The 17,380-nt window shown below is 44.6% G+C and overlaps 1 protein-coding gene across 2 annotated transcripts; it reads right to left on the reverse strand.

The window, feature by feature from the left end:
- Positions 1-419: 419 nt before the first annotated feature.
- Positions 420-14,228, reverse strand: LOC144110099 (F-box/WD repeat-containing protein 9-like). Of its 2 annotated transcripts, none has more exons than XM_077642914.1 (9): positions 14,081-14,228; positions 13,228-13,448; positions 10,657-10,796; positions 8,459-8,581; positions 8,002-8,114; positions 6,864-7,110; positions 4,680-4,799; positions 2,829-2,999; positions 420-1,438 (listed from the first exon to the last, which is right to left on the reverse strand). In XM_077642914.1, the coding sequence occupies exons 2-9, from the start codon at positions 13,430-13,432 to the stop codon at positions 1,352-1,354; spliced, it is 1,206 nt and encodes a 401-aa protein (XP_077499040.1). In that variant the 5' UTR covers positions 13,433-13,448; positions 14,081-14,228; the 3' UTR covers positions 420-1,351. The 2 variants fall into 2 exon arrangements, with proteins under 2 accessions (XP_077499040.1, XP_077499041.1); XM_077642915.1 differs by having other exon boundaries at positions 14,172-14,195.
- Positions 14,229-17,380: the final 3,152 nt, after the last annotated feature.

The following is a 17,380-nucleotide window of genomic DNA, read 5'->3' on the forward strand; positions in this document are numbered from 1 at the left end:
GAAAACCATTTTGTGAACTGCGTCCACATTTTCCAAAGAGGTCACATCCACAGGCCTCTCGTGATGTTTTTCATCTTCGGTACTGAACTGCGCTCTGGCAATCCACCGTTTCACAGTGACTACGAAGCGACAGCACCCGCTACAGTTTCTGACAGAATATCGAAAATATCCTTTGCAGACTTTCTTTGTGCAGAGATAAATTCACAACAGGAAGGCACTCCTGCATGAAGTCTATAGCAGTCATCGACTACTACAGTTCAAAACCGAAACAAACAGCAGAAATATAGGTTAGCAGGACAAAATCTGGCCCACAACGTTATAAAACCACAGGTTTTCTAGTAGAACACCTATTGTTGTTAAAACACAGATTCAGTGCTCAGTTTTAAATTCTGTGTTTTTTTCCTAAGCCTTGTCCGAAATAAGTCACAGCAACAGTTTTATTGTATAAAAGCATTAAAACAAGTTGCATGCTTTGATCATCAGGCACAGGACATCAAAATAGAGCAGTGTCAACAAAAACTAACCATAAATATAAATTACACATTTGCCGTAAATGACGTGGGTTAAACATTAATGAAAACACCTGTTATAAATATGCTAGCAATAAAGTGACTTGTGCGCACTCTTAATCAAGAACAGGCCATGCGCACATGGTACTGTCAACAGGTAATATATACACATAATTCAAGTATAAAATATATACTCACACTGATAACACGAGTTGAACACGGCAAGAGAATATCTGTAGTCATCATTCTCACCGAGCAAATAATACAGCATGCAAATATTACAAAACAACATTGTTCTAAATGATACGGCCAGAGATAGAAGGCACAACTTTGCATTGCAATAAGAGACAGTTAAATTAAATGCTTCAGCAGTACTAGCTACTCTTCTTTGGTCCTCACCTCATGCAGGAACACAATTTTCATTCTCCTGAATACTTTTTATGAGCAAATGGTCCTACAAAACGGCTTGAAGACAAATATCTTCACTGAACTGTGCAATGGCTAGACTGAAAGTAAAGGTAAGCAGCTGCTCAAGATACCAAATCATATATTGTTTTTATATTTAAACCAGTTCACTGACGTCCCTCATAGCCCGAGTCGCTTTGGAACGTTAAACCGCCATAAACCAAACCAATTCATTGATGCTGAGATCACACAGCCATTTTGCAGTACTGCACCAAACATGGTGGAGCAGACCGTTTTTTTACTCAAGATCCTAGCTGCAGTTTAAGATATGCTCCAAGTGACCATATCACAGCAGATTCTTCACCGGTAACGCCACATTACTGTGACAACAAAGTCTGACATTTCTGTTATCACGACACAGGCTTGTTCCTGAGTGTTCACACACCCTCTGCCTCACACTTTGGCCGCCAGATCTGGAGGTCTTCACTGTGTGCCACTGCCAAAGTCCCACCTTCAATGTCGAACTGCATGAGAAAAATGGCAGAAGACAAGCGGCGTTATGAGCTTTTCATAAAACAGTACTATTTGGATATGTTCATAAGAGTCTATCCCTTTTTCCACAGTGCCCCATTTGCATAGTTCTACGTTCCCCCTTAACTCTGCAGACAAAGTTTGTAGGGCCTTGTCGAAGCACATGCTTCAACTCTGCACACATAAATTTTAACCACCATTCTTCTCAGTTCCGACCACTTTACTGAATAATTCTGCTCGAGGGCAGAAATGGGTCTAAAGCACCAATCTACAACCACGAAACACCTTTGTAGATTGTTGTTGCAGTCGGTTCCACAACCATATCTGGGACAGTTCACGAAGTTTTATTTTAATCTAGAGTAAAAGACAAGAAACTGAAGTTTATTGGAGCATAGGTGACATGCAGACATCTCACAGAATTGCCTGTGGATGCAATTTTCAAAGTGTACTCAAGGCACTCAGAGGAAACTGATTCAGGAGTGGATGCCTTTGTTGAAAGCGTCGTGTTTATCATTTTTTAATGCATATGCACACTGCTGCTCAGAACTACATGAAGTAAGGTCAAAACCTTATTCTGAATGTTCTTTTTTCAGCATATAAGTTCTCAAAACCACTTACCGAATACGCTTACTGGATTCAAGGGTTTTTCGACTGCGGGGACAAATTTACGGTGCCACTTCGTACTTGAACCAGAGTTATGCTGCCATGGCTGTTCGTTGTATCTGAGATGCAGTCGCATTTCCCTAATGCATATTTTGACGGTAGCACCGCCCTCGTTCGTAACAAGCGAGCATTTGTTATAGCTGCGGCCGTTATAAGTGGGTTCGAATGTATTAATCGAATTTAGACAATTTTCGAAGGACCCTGTAACTGCATGCTCTTTCTGCATGCATGCCTGGCAGAAAGGGCTGGAAGCCGAGACGTGGGGCTCCTCAGTGCCTTCTGAAAGCTGCCGGGATTGCCCGAGGCCAAAAAGATTCACCAGGCAGTTACCCTCGTGGTAATGTGAATTTCAGCAACAGCTGGATTGGAGCACTACGTTGATGCCAGTTGGAGAGTGTTGCAGCTCCGGGTGCGCAATTGCAGAATGTCTGTTGCGTTTAATGCTGCTACAGTCGCATTAGCACCACAGGTAGGCTGCAGTGAATCCCTTTTGCTGACAGTGTTAAAACAGTCTGGTGCAGCAATCAGTCATGGGAAGTGGGGGTGCCTAAGTGGGATGGGGGGTGTCCACATGGGGTGTTGAGGTGCAGGGCACATGGACAACGCCATGATTTCACCGAATGTGCCATATACAGCTGCTGCTGTAGATGACCGAGAACCATGACATCCAATGTCCAGTACACTGCTTACCGAATGCAAAAGAGTAACTGGAGTCCTTACACATGTCACATACTGCCGCTCGGGACCCTTGAAGATCACATCAGGGTTGAGAGTTGGCTCCAACACTACCATGGGGGCATGTTCGAACGACACCAGCACACTACCCAAGGTGTGGCGGATGCCGGTCACTCTGCCTGGCCTTGCTTCTTGTAGCGATGATAAGTCCACAGTCTGGTGCCAGGAAAAAGAACAACGGCTGCTCAACAGTCAGTCTAAGCGAGTGCCAGCTCTCTCTCGTGAATAAACTATGACACCACATGGATGGAGACGCTTGCACGTTTATTACATGACATTCCCACAACCTTGAGTTTTCCTACTTGCTACGAAACCTGAAATTTGACTATACATTTAAAATTTATTTTTCCTAAAGCTTCCTTGATCCCGCCAATTTCATGAACTAGGTCTCATTATATGCTGCTTCTGATTTCCATGAGCAACACTTACGGTAAGCTGACAACCATGGGATGCCTAAAACTCTGTAAAAAAATGATTTACTTTTGCAGCATGGTTGTGTGGGACTGAATTTCACTGCAAGCAGTTAGCACTGACAAAGTCAGAGGGCGCTGGCACTCACAATTCTACTAGTGCCATCTGCTGGTAGAAGTCAGCATGATGGACATCAAAATAGCAGTTATTGTTACTAATTCAAAAATTAATTCAACTACCCCTGCCACACAAGCAATCTCAATGCCCATTGAGTCAATGCACATCGGAATTTTCTATGGCTATACAGATGCACCAGTGCCACATCGCCATTTTTAGTGATCATTGAGTAGCAAGCATGCAGTCCAACGGATAAGGCTAGGGGTAGCAACACTGAGTATAAACATGAAGTGAAGCAGTAACAAAATGATTCAAATATTGAAGTGCTATTTCAGAGCGCAGCTCTTAGGTGCTCGTTCCTGCGTTCCGCATCGTGGTGGGCAGCGGCAGCATAGTTGGCGTAACACGCCACTTTACTCAAAAGGTGAAAAGCTTAATTTTTTTCCCCCAAGCCAAGATGGGTCTCGTAGAGCTGTACACCCAATTGTAAAAACAAAGCACACCAAGAAGGCCTATCAAAAAATATAAAGACACAGTGAACGAATTTGTAGCGAAAGCTACATTGGCCATGAACTCGTAGTTTCGCGGTGCTCGCATTCCCACCGTGGTCGCACCGCATCACGTGACCAACCACGTGACTGGTCACATGACCAACCGCGTGACAAACCTTGTGACAACAATTAGCAAGACAACCAGAGTAACCTGGACTTGCAATCAAGATTAACCAAGGCTAACCAAGCTATGCCTTAGCTTTCGCTATGTATATCCTGGCATAGCCGAGCTAAGCCACTGCCATTTTTTTTTTTACATTTTGGCAGTATTCCGCAAGCAAAAATATGTAAGTTGGTGCATCGTTTCTTCCATTTTCCAGCACTTGAATCACGTGGGACACATTTAAGTGTCTCGCTGCTGCGCAAAGGGTTATGTAGCAAAGCTTAAGCACCAGGCAATTCTTTTATTTATCTGCTTTTGAACTGTAGAGCAACTATGTTCATGATCAGAAACTAGCAGAAATAAGCCGAACAAGAAAGATAAGCAGCATTGGCAGAAGTGAAACCAAGGTCTTATGAAGAAATGTTATAAATTATTCTTCAAAGCTCACATGATGCATTTCCTCTAATCAGAGCCTTAGATTCATTTTGCCTGCCAATAATGATTCGTAAGAATAATGTTATGTTCGTTGTGAGCGCATTTTTAATGCATTTATGCTGCAGTTTCAAAAAAAGGCCTGAATAGACCAGAAAAGGCAAAAACAGACTGGGACAAAGACAACAATTTTGGGCACTGCCTACAACATCTCAGACATACCTCAAGGAGCTTGAATGGAGTTGTTGTCATGTCAACGACACGGACACTGCCACTCCGTGTGCCCATCCACAGCTGCCGGGAATCAAAGGATAGAGCAGTCGGGTAGTCCTCTTTGAATGACTGTGTGAAAAACAGAAATTTGACAATGGTTTTTGCCAGATGCAGAAAAAAAAAATGCAAACTATAATTGCATATGCCTAAGGCCCCTAACTTTTTTTGCGGTGGAAAATTTTAAATTCTGCGAAGTGAGAACAAAGAATCTGCAATATTCCGTGGTAAGCCTCCCACGCGTTAATGCACGCAGCCCTTTGCGCAGAAGTTTGGTTCGAAATACAATATGAGGTACTGTCTGACGCAGATGATTCAAGAAAAAGAAAAACTCACGTGATATTTTTGCTTTAGAGAGGCACCAGTTTCATGACATGCCACAAGAGCCTGTGGGCGTGCTGCTGCCTGCCAGAATCACAGCCCTTGATGCGCTAGCTTTAATGAGCGGATGTGGGAGCAAGCACCTCCAGGCGCCAGCAGAACTTTGTTCGTTACCATATCCTATGTTTCAAGAATAGTCACACAATTAAATTCATCACACTTCCATCAGTCTATTATTCCCGGTGACATCCACAAACACACAATTCCGCGAGAAATGCTAAAACCCGAGACTTTTCACGGAATCGCAGGGAGCCAGGGGCCTTAAACGCGTCCACTCTTGTGGAGCAATTCGCTGCTATTTGAACTAAAGCTGCATCCTCAAACTAAAAAGATGAGGCAAACAAAAAAATTTTCAGTGACAAGTAATGCTCTCCATTTTTTTTTAAAAAGTACTGTGCATATCTTTTTTCCCTACAAGATAGGTCTCCTGAATCAGTGAACAACTGTTAGTTTGCACAGTCCATCCAATCGCCCTTCCTCATGTACCAACTTTTCTGGAAGTTGTGCAGTGCGCTAAGCCATGCTTATCCAACTACAACCGGTTCTTGCTCTTTAATTACCAGGTGGACAACAGACTTCATGATTCAAAACTCTACAAGCTGATCAGCCCAATGTTCGCACCACCTGTGGCAGTGCATTAAACAATTCAGGACCACTCAAATGAGGCAGGTTCACAAGGATATCTTATTATAGAACTGAACTGTGGTTCCTCTCACCGCTAACATATAAGGCTGGCCTGAACTTCAGCCTCAGGTACAGAAAGAATTCCATGGTATGTATATCATCAATTATTAGCGTTAAGTTTTGAAACACAGACAGAAACAAGGAAATGAAAAGTAAGAGGGTGCAAATAAAATTGTTAAATTGTAAATTGTGGGTTTAACATATTGAAACAACACAGGAACGCTGCAGTGGAGGGCTCCGGATTAATTCAGGGCACCTGGAGTTCTTTAATGTATGCTGACATCACACACCATACAGGGTGCTAAGATCAGCAAGTGTCACCAGAAGGGATACAATGCTTACCTGCTCCAGAAAGGAGGGAAGAGGGGAGGAAGTAAAGTAGGAAACTACTAGATGCACTGAACATGCTATGCAACAAAAATCACACCAAACAGGGCTGCACTTAGCACTGCAAACAGAAGCCGCACCAATTGCAAACGAAATGCACAAAAAGTAATAATGAAGAACAACGTCACAACCAGCGGTGCAAAGCACTGGCTGGATCATGTCTGTCTGTCCCATACGAGCCCAGCAAACTCCCAAATTTTTTTGTCGCTACACAACTTTCAGCTGCCTCCACATCTTAGCCTCAGGGAACACAAAAAGTTTTCTCAAGGTGCCGAAGAACACTATATGCCTCGACTTCCATCCCCTCTTGCCTAAGATATGTGCAAAAAAAAAAAAAGCGCATAGACGCACAACTCCTCACGAAAATGGTCAAACTCACTAATAATTATTAGCTGCATGGTGATGCAGTTTGCTATGAGCAATTACAGCAGTATTAGTCTAATATGAAGTGGATAAAAGGAAAGGTGGGTGGTTGAAGCATGCATGAAATTAGGTGGTAGGAAACCCAAAAAGCACTCTCAGACACCCAAGACCCAAGGCCTAATAGATCGTCCATTCTCAGTCGACTTGATTACATATTCTGCGCAGGCCCACTCTTTTTTCCTCTTCATTTCCAGTTTAAAATGCACCAAAGATCAAATCAAACATCAATAATAAACACTGATGATAAACAACTTGGCTCACCATGCCCAAATTCTCCATGCTTCTCCAGCGACGTCGGTCGATTGTGTACAACCTTGAAGCAACGGTGCCAGCCAAAACCAGGCGATCATCAGCGGCCATGCAGACGACTGCATCCCCCCGCCGAGTGGTAAAGCACGGGGAGGGTTCTCCAGGCTCCCGCGGGTCATAGCGGTAGAATAATCCGCCTAGGCAGCCAAGGATCATCTCTCCATCAGACTGGCTCATTGCGAGCACTTGCTTGACCAGGCTGCAATAGTGCAGCAACAGTGAGAGCCGCCAGCAGAGACCTAATTTCAGGCAGAAATTTGACAAAATTTTGTGGTATGCTGCATAATGCAAGAACACAACGATGGCCATTAAACAATGCTATGTGTGCACTGAAAACATTGTCAACTCAAGGAAGCAACACCGAACACATAGCACAGCTTAACCTCTGTCCTACTCCCCACCACCTCTCTCTCCCATCACCCTTGCACTCTTTAGCTGTGTGGAAGTCTACGCCAACGTCATGAACCTGGGTACTGATGCCATTAACGGCTATCGCTGTAAAAGAAGCTTTCCTTGCTTCTTTCTTTCCAAACATTCATGCTTTGTAAATGCCTCACTGAGTGAGTGTGAGAGCTGCTCGTGAAGCATAGCTCCCAATTGTCATTCTTGTCTGATGCAGGCACTGCATGTGCTTTTTGTCATTTGGTTATCGACAGCAGCTTCCAGTCTCACCTTCCCTACTGGTTCCCTACTGGTGCTGCACCTGGGAGATAGCTACCTCAACTGTGCACCATCTCCTGCTGGGGGCAACGGATTAACGACTGCAAGATGCAGTGGTATCAGCAGAGCTGCTGTACAGGTTACCATCAGCCTCTTCGACACTGTCCTCATGTGATGCCCTTTTAAGAAGAGACTTGACTTTCAGCAAAGATTTTTTTTATTACTTGAAGTATTTAGAAGAAATATTTTGAGCATATGAGCAATAATCTTATGACTACTCTCACAAAATTTCACTGTTGTATCTCCAGAAAGTTATCTAATATATATTTTTCCTCTGAATTACACCTATATGACATGAAAAGGTTTCTGTGCAGCTAGAAAACTACACAACTTCGAATAAGGCACTAAATGTAGAACACCTCAAACTCACGTGAAGCTCCTGAGCTCTCGAAGTCCACTTTCAATGTCCCACAACTTGAGTGTAGCATCAAACGAGCTGGACATCAGTGTGTTTCCCATGGTACATAACACCCAGATCCATGCCTAGAGTAACAAAAAGAGAATGGTCTAGGTTTAGGTCTTCTGGGGTTTAACATCCCAAAAGCAACTCGGGCTCTGAGGGACGCCACAGTGGAGGGTTCTGGTTAATTTGGACCACCTGGGGTTCCTTAACATGCAGTGACATCTCGCAATACACAGGCCTCTAGCATTTCGCGTTCATCGAAATGCAACTGCCATAGTCAGGACTGAACCCACGTCTTTGTGGTCAGCAGCCGAGCACCATAACCACCGAGCCACCATGGCGGCTCAAAAAGAGAATGATTAATTAATACATGCGTGAAGAGGAACTCTCAAGTAGCCTCTGCTTCACATGTGTGTCTACTCACTTCATGCGCTTCATAAACTGAATGAAGAAGGCGACCTCCTTCTTCTGCTGCTATGTCTTGGTCCCCAAAACTCCAGATCTTGAGTGAACGATCTCGAGATCCAGTCACACAGGTGGAGCCACCCTGAAAAAAACAAAGAAATAATGTTCTTGAAAAACACATCTTGCATTTCCAAGAATACTTTCAAACTTTCAGCTTTCAAGATTTTTTTTTTCAATATGGCCCAATGAGCCTTCCAGCATTGCTTCTTCAAGGTAACGCGTAAAAAAAAATAATTCTTAAATAAATTTAAAGTTTTAACTTTTTGAATATTTAAGAAAAAAAATTTTGTCAAATGTGAATTTCAACTTCAAATTTCCAAAAAAATTTTCAACTTTCAAACACTCGAAAACTTTTTTCAATATAACACAGGTTAGTTTATCAAAGTAATATTTGAAATATGAGTTGTAGCTTGTAACCAGCTAGATCTTACAGTACCTGAAGAAACTTCCAGGTGTAGGACCCAGATTCACAGGCTTAAAGCTAGTCACCTTACAGTAACACCACGGAAACAATATATATTTACTGATGACTGCTATCACACTTCTTTTCTTGCAGTAAGCAGTGTGGAAGGACCCAAGAGGAGATCAGCTAGCTGTGGCATGCCATCAACTTTGGACGATGTCACTAACATTTGGTTTGAGATCTTAGCAATGCTGATTCGGTAAAACAGCATTTATCAACATTCAACGTGCAAGGAAGAACTCGTAAGAGTTTAAAGCCGAGGTCTGTCCCTGATGGGGTGAATGATAGAAATGGTAAGGCTGACGAAAATACCACTTTGTTTTGTTTATATGAACTCTGATTGGCACACGGTTAAAGAGCAGCACATGTTAAAATGATGAGTGAAGAAAGGTGGTGAAACCATATAGCATTGAACTTGACACCTAGCTTAGAAGACCCACGTGAGCTAGAGCAGTGGCTATTCTTAGCCTAACACCTTCAATTAAAATACTAGTTACAGCTACAGGTACGGCACAAATTATGAAAGCCAGCCACTGATCACAGGAGGCGCCTTCACAGGAGTGACTACTTTCTTTTTCTTTCGTGAAAGCGACAAAAACGTAAGTCACTTTTGCCTGAGCACTAGTCAGGTATTGATTATAAATGCCCTCGTTGCCTGACAAGTGCCAAAGAGCAGCAGAGAACGATGGTATGGTCTTCTAGTCATTGCACACACCAGGTGCACCACAATGAATGTAAAAAGTGCTCAAGGCTGCTAAGTAAGTTTCGAAGTGAGGTGTGCCAATCAAGAAACAGTTTCTTGAGTTGGTCTCACAGAGTATCATACAAAAGCAGCTAATACCTGAATTGTTGGCATTGCAGCCACTGCTTTTAAATAAATACGTCAAAAAATGCCTACACCTTGCATTGTGTCAGAAAAACTGCCCAGAAAAAACAGGACTTAGTATACTGGGAAAGCGGCAGCATGCCCCATGATTATCATGGGCATCACTATCATGGTACGGTTGTACAGGATGCTTGACATTCATAGTAAATCTTCTAGGGGTTGGCTATAGGAATGGTGCGCATATATAAACAGGCAAGCCTCGAGAACTGCACTTTTCACACTGTTACAGCAAGCACACACGAAGCCCACACACTCCTACAAAGAAATGTTAACTGTTCAAGAGATGCACCATCATGCTTTGTAATTCGGTAAAGCACTGGAAGGAACAAGCTGAGATGTTGGTTGGTTGGCGTGTGGAGTTATACGTCCCGATGTGTTGCGTCGGCTATGAGGGACATCAAAGTGGAGGGTTTTGAATTAATTTAGACCACCTGGGGTTTTCAAACAGGCATTTTTATATTTCGCCTCCATTGAAAAACAGCCACAGCAGCCACATTGAAGACCGCAACCAAATGCCAAAGCCACTGAGTAATTGCGGCAGCCAAGTTTAGGAAATTGCTATTTTGTTTTCTTTATTTGAACTTTGACTGGCACAAGATTGAGGTTAGGTTGACATGTGCCCCAGATCTGCAGCATTATTTTGTGCTGTTCAGCCTCAGCTACCACGCGTAACATTTCGAGGCACTTGTGATAGCCGATATTTGCCAGCACTTTCCAGGTTATGTGTAGAGACACTAAACCTTACTCTTAGACAGCTAACTTCAAGCATTAAAGCCAGTACAAGCTGCTCCGCAGGCGACATACGTACGTTCATCAGCAAGAGTGCATGTATGCTCCCAAAGTGTGCATCTCTGATATGGACAGACCTCATCTCGTCCTCCCAATTGGTCCATTGGTTAAACTGGCGCTCCCTTTCAATGCATGCTTCTTTCCAGTCAAAGTCTTCCGCTGATATGGAAGACATGAAAACACACAAAATAGGAACACATAAGTACTCCGGACAAAGGGAAGAAAAAAATTAGAGAGAATGTTTACAACATTCGTATACAGTGCGAAAGCACGGTGTATCCATATATGCAGAACTGGTCTTTCTCTACACAGCAGTCACAGATCCCTGGGAATCCTCATGCCACTCCTGGTGCAGTGGTGCAGCAGTTAAGCGGTGTGCCACTGCCCTGAGATGACAGGTGCTGCCACCGGGTGAATTTGTGCGATCCAGGTTGCTCTTCCTGAGCCATTGCCCTGGAATGGTAGGTGCTGCCATTGGTGGAATTTTTGCGATCCAGATTGTTCTCGGGCAAGCGCTAGATGATTTTGTTAGGCTCTGAACCTCCAGATTGGTGCTCTTGCACTAAAACTTGGATGTCGTTTAACCTACCCTTAAGAGTACAATGCGATAGCATTAGAGATCCCTCCAATGCAAGTATGCCTTCTCTTTCATAGACTCATAGATCGTGGGGAGTCCTCATACCACTGCTGGTGCAGCTGCTAATCGATGTGCCACTGCCCCGGCAGGTGGATGTTTCAAACACAGCCAGTGGTGGGGCTTGCTAGACCCAGATTGGTCTCTCCAAGCTCCTATAAGGCTCATTTTTGCACAGATAGTTATTTGGGAGCTGTCTATCTCTGAGCCAATGAGCTGATGTGCAGTACCACGGTAGGTGGGTGGCAATTGCGCTAAACTTATTTTAATTTCATTTCCACCTGACCCCGTGGCAATAATAATAATAATAATAATAATAATAATAATAATAATAATTGGTTTTTTGGGGAAAGGAAATGGCGCAGTATCTGTCTCATATATCTTGGACACCTGAAAGGGGAAAGGAGGGAGTGAAAGAAGAAAGGAAGAAAGAGGTGCCGTAGTGGAGGGCTCCTAATAGTAGGGCTCCGGGATAATTTCGACCACCTGGGGATCTTTAAGTGCACTGACATCCCACAGCACACGTGCGCCTTAGCGTTTTTCCTCCATAAAAACGCAGCCGCCGCGGTCGGGTTCGAACCCGGGAACTCCGGATCAGTAGTCGAGCACCCTAACCACTGAGCCACCGCGGCGGGTAACCGTGGCAAGTGGGCCACCTTCATTTTTGTGACATCGACAGACGCCAGGTTTTGTTTTGAACGAGACCTCTGATTATTGCACATTAAAACATTTTCCACTAGCCACTTAGCCTACAAAGTGGCTGAAAAATCTCTCTTGGCTCAATATGTGATTACTAAACTTTCAGTAAACCCGATCCATGGTTTCTTGTAGGGGGTGCAGGCCTCAAGCCAAATCTGTGCCCGCATTTTGTGAGGAGCGGCTGCTGTAAAAAGGGCCTATCAAAATCTACACAGTTCTAGTGGTCAAGTCTGGTCAAGTGCCTTGCTTGATGTACTCTGCAAATGTGAAGAGAAGGTTCTGCCCTCATAAACATGCAGCGCCGGCTGCTAAATTGAAAATTCCAACCACATTTTTTTAGGTACCTTTAAAGGCCCTCGGTAAAGACGTTTAGATATTTCAGCAACTGCATGACGGAATACTAAGTGCTCGTAAAAGGCAACTTTGTGGGGGAGCAGGCACTGCGCATGTACAACCATGCTTCATAAATCCAGCTTCTTAGCCAAGAACAGTAACCAATTAGCATGCAAAGTTCTGGAAGCAATGGCAATTAATGACAATCATCAATGCTTTTTCAAAAGGCATAATGCATTGAGAGTTGTTTGGGGGAATTCATAAGGTGGAGTAAATAAGGCAGCAGTTGAGTATTTGCATCCACATAAGTGCAGCCATATGGCTACAAAGAAAAGTGTTTCGTGTGAACGTGTTCAATTTCATCAGTTTTTCACCCCCATCTGGAGTAGCCTGCCATGTTGACAAGCAAGCAAACATCTTTTGCAATCATTGAAGTGTGCCTCCTCCTCTTATATGCCCTTTTCAAACTTCGCAGAAAATTCATCCTAGTCTGGGGATTGCACTACAGACCACTGCCTGTTCAGGGCAGTTTCCCTGCCCACTCGGACCAGTGTCAATGACAGCAGCACTGATCTGTGCACCAATAGAAGACCCAACAGCAGCACCCAGTGCACTCCGGACTCTGCAACGAGTGCAGTTGCAACAGAGGAAAACTATTCATGCTTTAAACCTGTTGACGGGATGGACATGGGAAATTTTTTTTCTACTCTTTTTGGGCGGTGATTTGAGTGCAGTGAAATTGCTGGAAGCATGTTGCGCATGAGCTTTAACAGTGCACACATACACTTGACAAGGCCTCAAAATAATTATGTTGAAAGCCAGCCCATCAAGAGTCTTCCTTGTTGGAATCTTCTATTTTGCTATTGTAACAGCAATCAGCACCGACTGATTGCTGCAAGTTTTGCGAGTTTTCGTGTGGCTTACCCACGGGCACGGGGTAAGGCTTGGGCCACGTAGCGGCAAGCTTCGCCTTCCAGAAACTGTCATCGCCCAACAGGTCTGCGAAGCGTGTGCACAGCTTTGAGACCACCTCAATTATGAATGGCGCGTCCAGCGAGGAAAAGATCTTGAAGAGGATTTCCGTGGGCAGTGCCTCGAGCGATGCGTCTGTCTTGAGCGGCGCAGGCATGGCTCGATGGACGCACCTGAAACAAACGCCAACAGAGCTGCACCCAACTTAACTGAATGATAAACTGCACTGGAATCTAGTTAATTCGAACTCGATCATGCTTTGCTCCTGTCAGTCGGACTCCCACTAATTTAGATACTGCATAATTGGAACAAATTCGTGGTGCCACTCGTGTTAGAATTATACCTGATCGGGCTGGGAGAGACGTACGGCATCGTTCGGGACACCGCACAAAGTATCAACTGGAGCAAGCAATCGTCAAAAGCGTTAAGACATTGAGCTTTTAATGAAGTGCCTTTGTGCCAAACAGTCCACACACTGCACTTTTAATGAAGCCACTGAAATTGCAAGGTAGAAAAAAGTTATGATCGACAGAGCAAGAATACGAGGACCATAAGTTACCAGTAGGAATGAACCTTTCGAACGCGGCCCACTCGCTTGCTCAAGTCAACACAATGGTAATTAAACACTGCCAAGGTTGGTCAGTTCTGGCAGAAAGCTCGAAGCTCAGAGGTTTCTTTTTCTTGGACTGTGAAAGCTGAACCAGTCAACCGTTGAACTCAGCCGGTTTGGCATCAAAATTTCAACAGCGCGCAGCTCTCCCCATGCAAACTGATCGCCTCCAAAATAGAGGCAAATGCTGCATACCGACGGCTAAGGCACGGTCTTGTTTCTCAAAGTTAAAGGCAAAATAGCGCCCAGACACGATATCACATTCTTGGAGACGAGAAAAGGCTACCCCGAGCTTGAAGCGAATCAGCTGCTCAGTTCACATTAGCGCACAACATAAACAAACGCATTATGTCGTGACAGACTGATGATGATATTTTATCGCTGGCAACGGCAGCGTCATCTTGACTACGGCACAACAGTTCACATAATTATGCATCAGAAGGTGCAGGAGCTTTTTATAACATTTGTTCAATCCTGTACTTCTATCACTTTAGCCCGATAAATGTTAACTTTACATTTGGCATGACCTAATGAAATAAATATGTACAGCAAAATATGTACAGCTCAAAAAGGCGGGCCTTTGTCGCCCTACCATTGGGGGCGAAAGGGAGAAGCTGGAGAGATGGTGCAGGGTCGCTAAGGCTGAAGCCCACTCCCCACGGCATGAGGTCAAGGCTCGGCTCCTTCCTTTTTACTACCTAGCCTCTGCTGCAAAAAGTTGACAAACATCATGTTTGTCAGCAACTAGCCAATCACCTCATTGCACGACCACTCGTTAGAGCTCGCCTTTCCGGCTTTATAGCTCCCACACGTCCTGGAGACTTGTCCCCAATAGTACCTTTCCTGAACTCCTTGATAGTGGGCTCACCAGCTTCTGAGCTTCAATTCAACTTTTTACACCCCCGGTGTGTTACAATCCCACCTGACTTATTGTTGTGCCGGTCCTGCAGGTGTGCGCTGTAATATGATTTGACTTCTTGCTGCCAAAAATCAAGCACCAGCGTGCCCTGAAGAAACAAATTTCTGTGGCTCATCGGGTATTTGTGAAGTGCTTTTCTGCTCCGGCAGTAAAGGAACCTAAGCTTTTCTGGGCGTATGTCAACTCTCAACGGAGGTAAACTCAGTGAATCTCCTTTCACATTGATGGTGAGCCAGTATGCTCTCTTGGTCGCATCTCCGAAGCATTTAGTATAGCCAGTTTTCTTCCATTTGGACATACCGTCCCATGCCTGGGTCTGATCTGCCATCGTTTCCTGAAATGCCCTTCTCAAGTCAAGTGCCTACTTAATTGTCCTCTCTTACCATAACTACTGATGACTTCATGGAAGCTTGCTCCCACATTAGACCATTTCAAGGCTCTGGCCCTGATAGCATTCATCCCCTACTCCTTCATTATACAGCCTCTGGTTTATAGGGGTTAATGTCCCGAAACGACTCAGGCTATGAGGGACGCCGTAGTGAAGGGCTCTGGTATCGAACCCGTGTCTATTGTACAGCCTCTTGTATGGCACCTGTATTATGCCACATTTCAGTGCATTATCGACTCGGCAGTGGCTCCTTCTGTGTGGAAGGTACCTCGCATCACACCAGTGTACAAAGGACATGGGGCTCATGCTGACCTCTTGTCCTCCTGCCACCCACTTGAGTTTGCATCCATCATGTGCCACGCCTTTGAGAGGATCCCGAACACTAAGATTCATGAATTTCACCAACAGCACAGCAGTGAAACTGTTGGTGTGCTGGTCCACACAGTCAGTGCCCACCTTGACAACCAGATGCCTTGCCAGTTTGTTCACTTGGACGTACATTTCGTGTGCTTTTGATCATCTTCCTCACCATGGGCTCTTCTCCAGAGCTGTAGTCAAGGGGGTCTCCGGAATTGTTTTCTTTTGGCTGGATGCCTCTGTCAGTGACAGAACTCGGCATGTCATAGTCCGAGAAGCCACTTCCACATCTAGTGCTGTTCTATCCGATGTTCTTGGCCCTACTCTTTTTTCAATCTTCATGGGCAGTACTCACTGACAATCTCAGCTGTCTCCTTGTTCTTTATGCTGGCAACATTACATTGCTGCAATCAGTCTGCACCTTAGCAGACTATTTGACTCTTCAAATCAACCCCAACACCTGTCCCTCCTGGGCACAGAACACCAGTTGCTCATAAACATTGGCAAGTCCTCTACAATGACTTTCTCAACCCTGCGCCACGCTCGCCTCATGCCATCATTGTTGACCCTTGGAAGCCAACCCCTTCGTCGCGCCACAACAGTCCTTGGCAATGAACTCGATGCACGCCTGTCTTTTTCATCTCATGGCGCATATCCAGGCGCATACAAGGCTTTACCTCCCAGGGCATCTTGGAGCCTTTACACCGCCCTTGTGCTTCACATCCTTGAGTACTGTTGTGCAGTCTGGCTACCAACTCTTCTTTTCATTGCACCAGCCTTGTCAGCGTCCAGCATCATGCCACATATACATTCAACGCAGTACTCAGCATAACCAGCATTTACCCTATGCACAGATGTCATGTGCGACCCTTCGCTTACATTCCTCGTGGCAGGCCCTCTCCTCTAGTGTACAAGGGGCCACTATGAGTCTTTTTTTTTCTGCCTGACTGCACCTGGTCAGCAAACACTGACTGATGGCCCACAGCCCAACAGCTGGACTGGCAATGTACAACCGCTTTTGGCACTCACTGTAGGCCATCAATCTTCCTGGTCCCTCTGTATCACCTCCCTGCGGCGCCGTCTGCCTGCCACCATCGCCCCAGTCTTTTCTCCCTCATGCCTCTGATGTGCCAGATATTGCGAAGGCTGCAAGCCTTTCATCTCCCTCTCACTCCTCATATCCCACATTTCATCATCTTGTACATTCTAGGCCCGGGTTAGGGTCAGCAAGCCTTCGTGGTATGTGCAGCATTGCCCTTTGCTACCTATGCATGCCTGAGCCACGCACAAAAAATGGTAAATAAAATTATTTTTCCCTCTCGCAGTGCACTGCAAATTTTTTTGGCTTGGTCTTACACTTCTGGCGAAGAAAAATTCCATTCAATTTGCTTTTCCATCCCTCGTGCACTGAAATTTAATTGACTTCTCCTTTTTCCACCCCTGATGTGCCATCACCATTCAATTGGCACCGCTGCAAACAGATATTTCGCTAATTCCACGAACCTTGAAGGATAAACGAAAACTAAAGATGCATAATGCTCACAATAAGGTTTTGGCAAAAACACAGCTAAACAGTTTGTTCCAGTGCCATAGAAACAATGCGGGCACAAGCGTGTGCAAACCACATACTTAAATCGCCTTGGTAATCATGCAAATATCAAAACCAAATATCACCTGAAATTAGACATGCCATATAACTGATATCATTGAAGACCATTAACTCTTTCTTTTCATTTATACAACATCTCAGCATTTAAACAATAAAAATGAAAAGCTCAGAAATTTGCATGTGTGATGCAGGAGGAAGCCTTGTTTTGAAAGAACAATAAAA

Source organism: Amblyomma americanum, chromosome 11, assembly GCF_052857255.1.
Source record: "Amblyomma americanum isolate KBUSLIRL-KWMA chromosome 11, ASM5285725v1, whole genome shotgun sequence".
Classification (NCBI taxonomy): domain Eukaryota; kingdom Metazoa; phylum Arthropoda; class Arachnida; order Ixodida; family Ixodidae; genus Amblyomma; species Amblyomma americanum.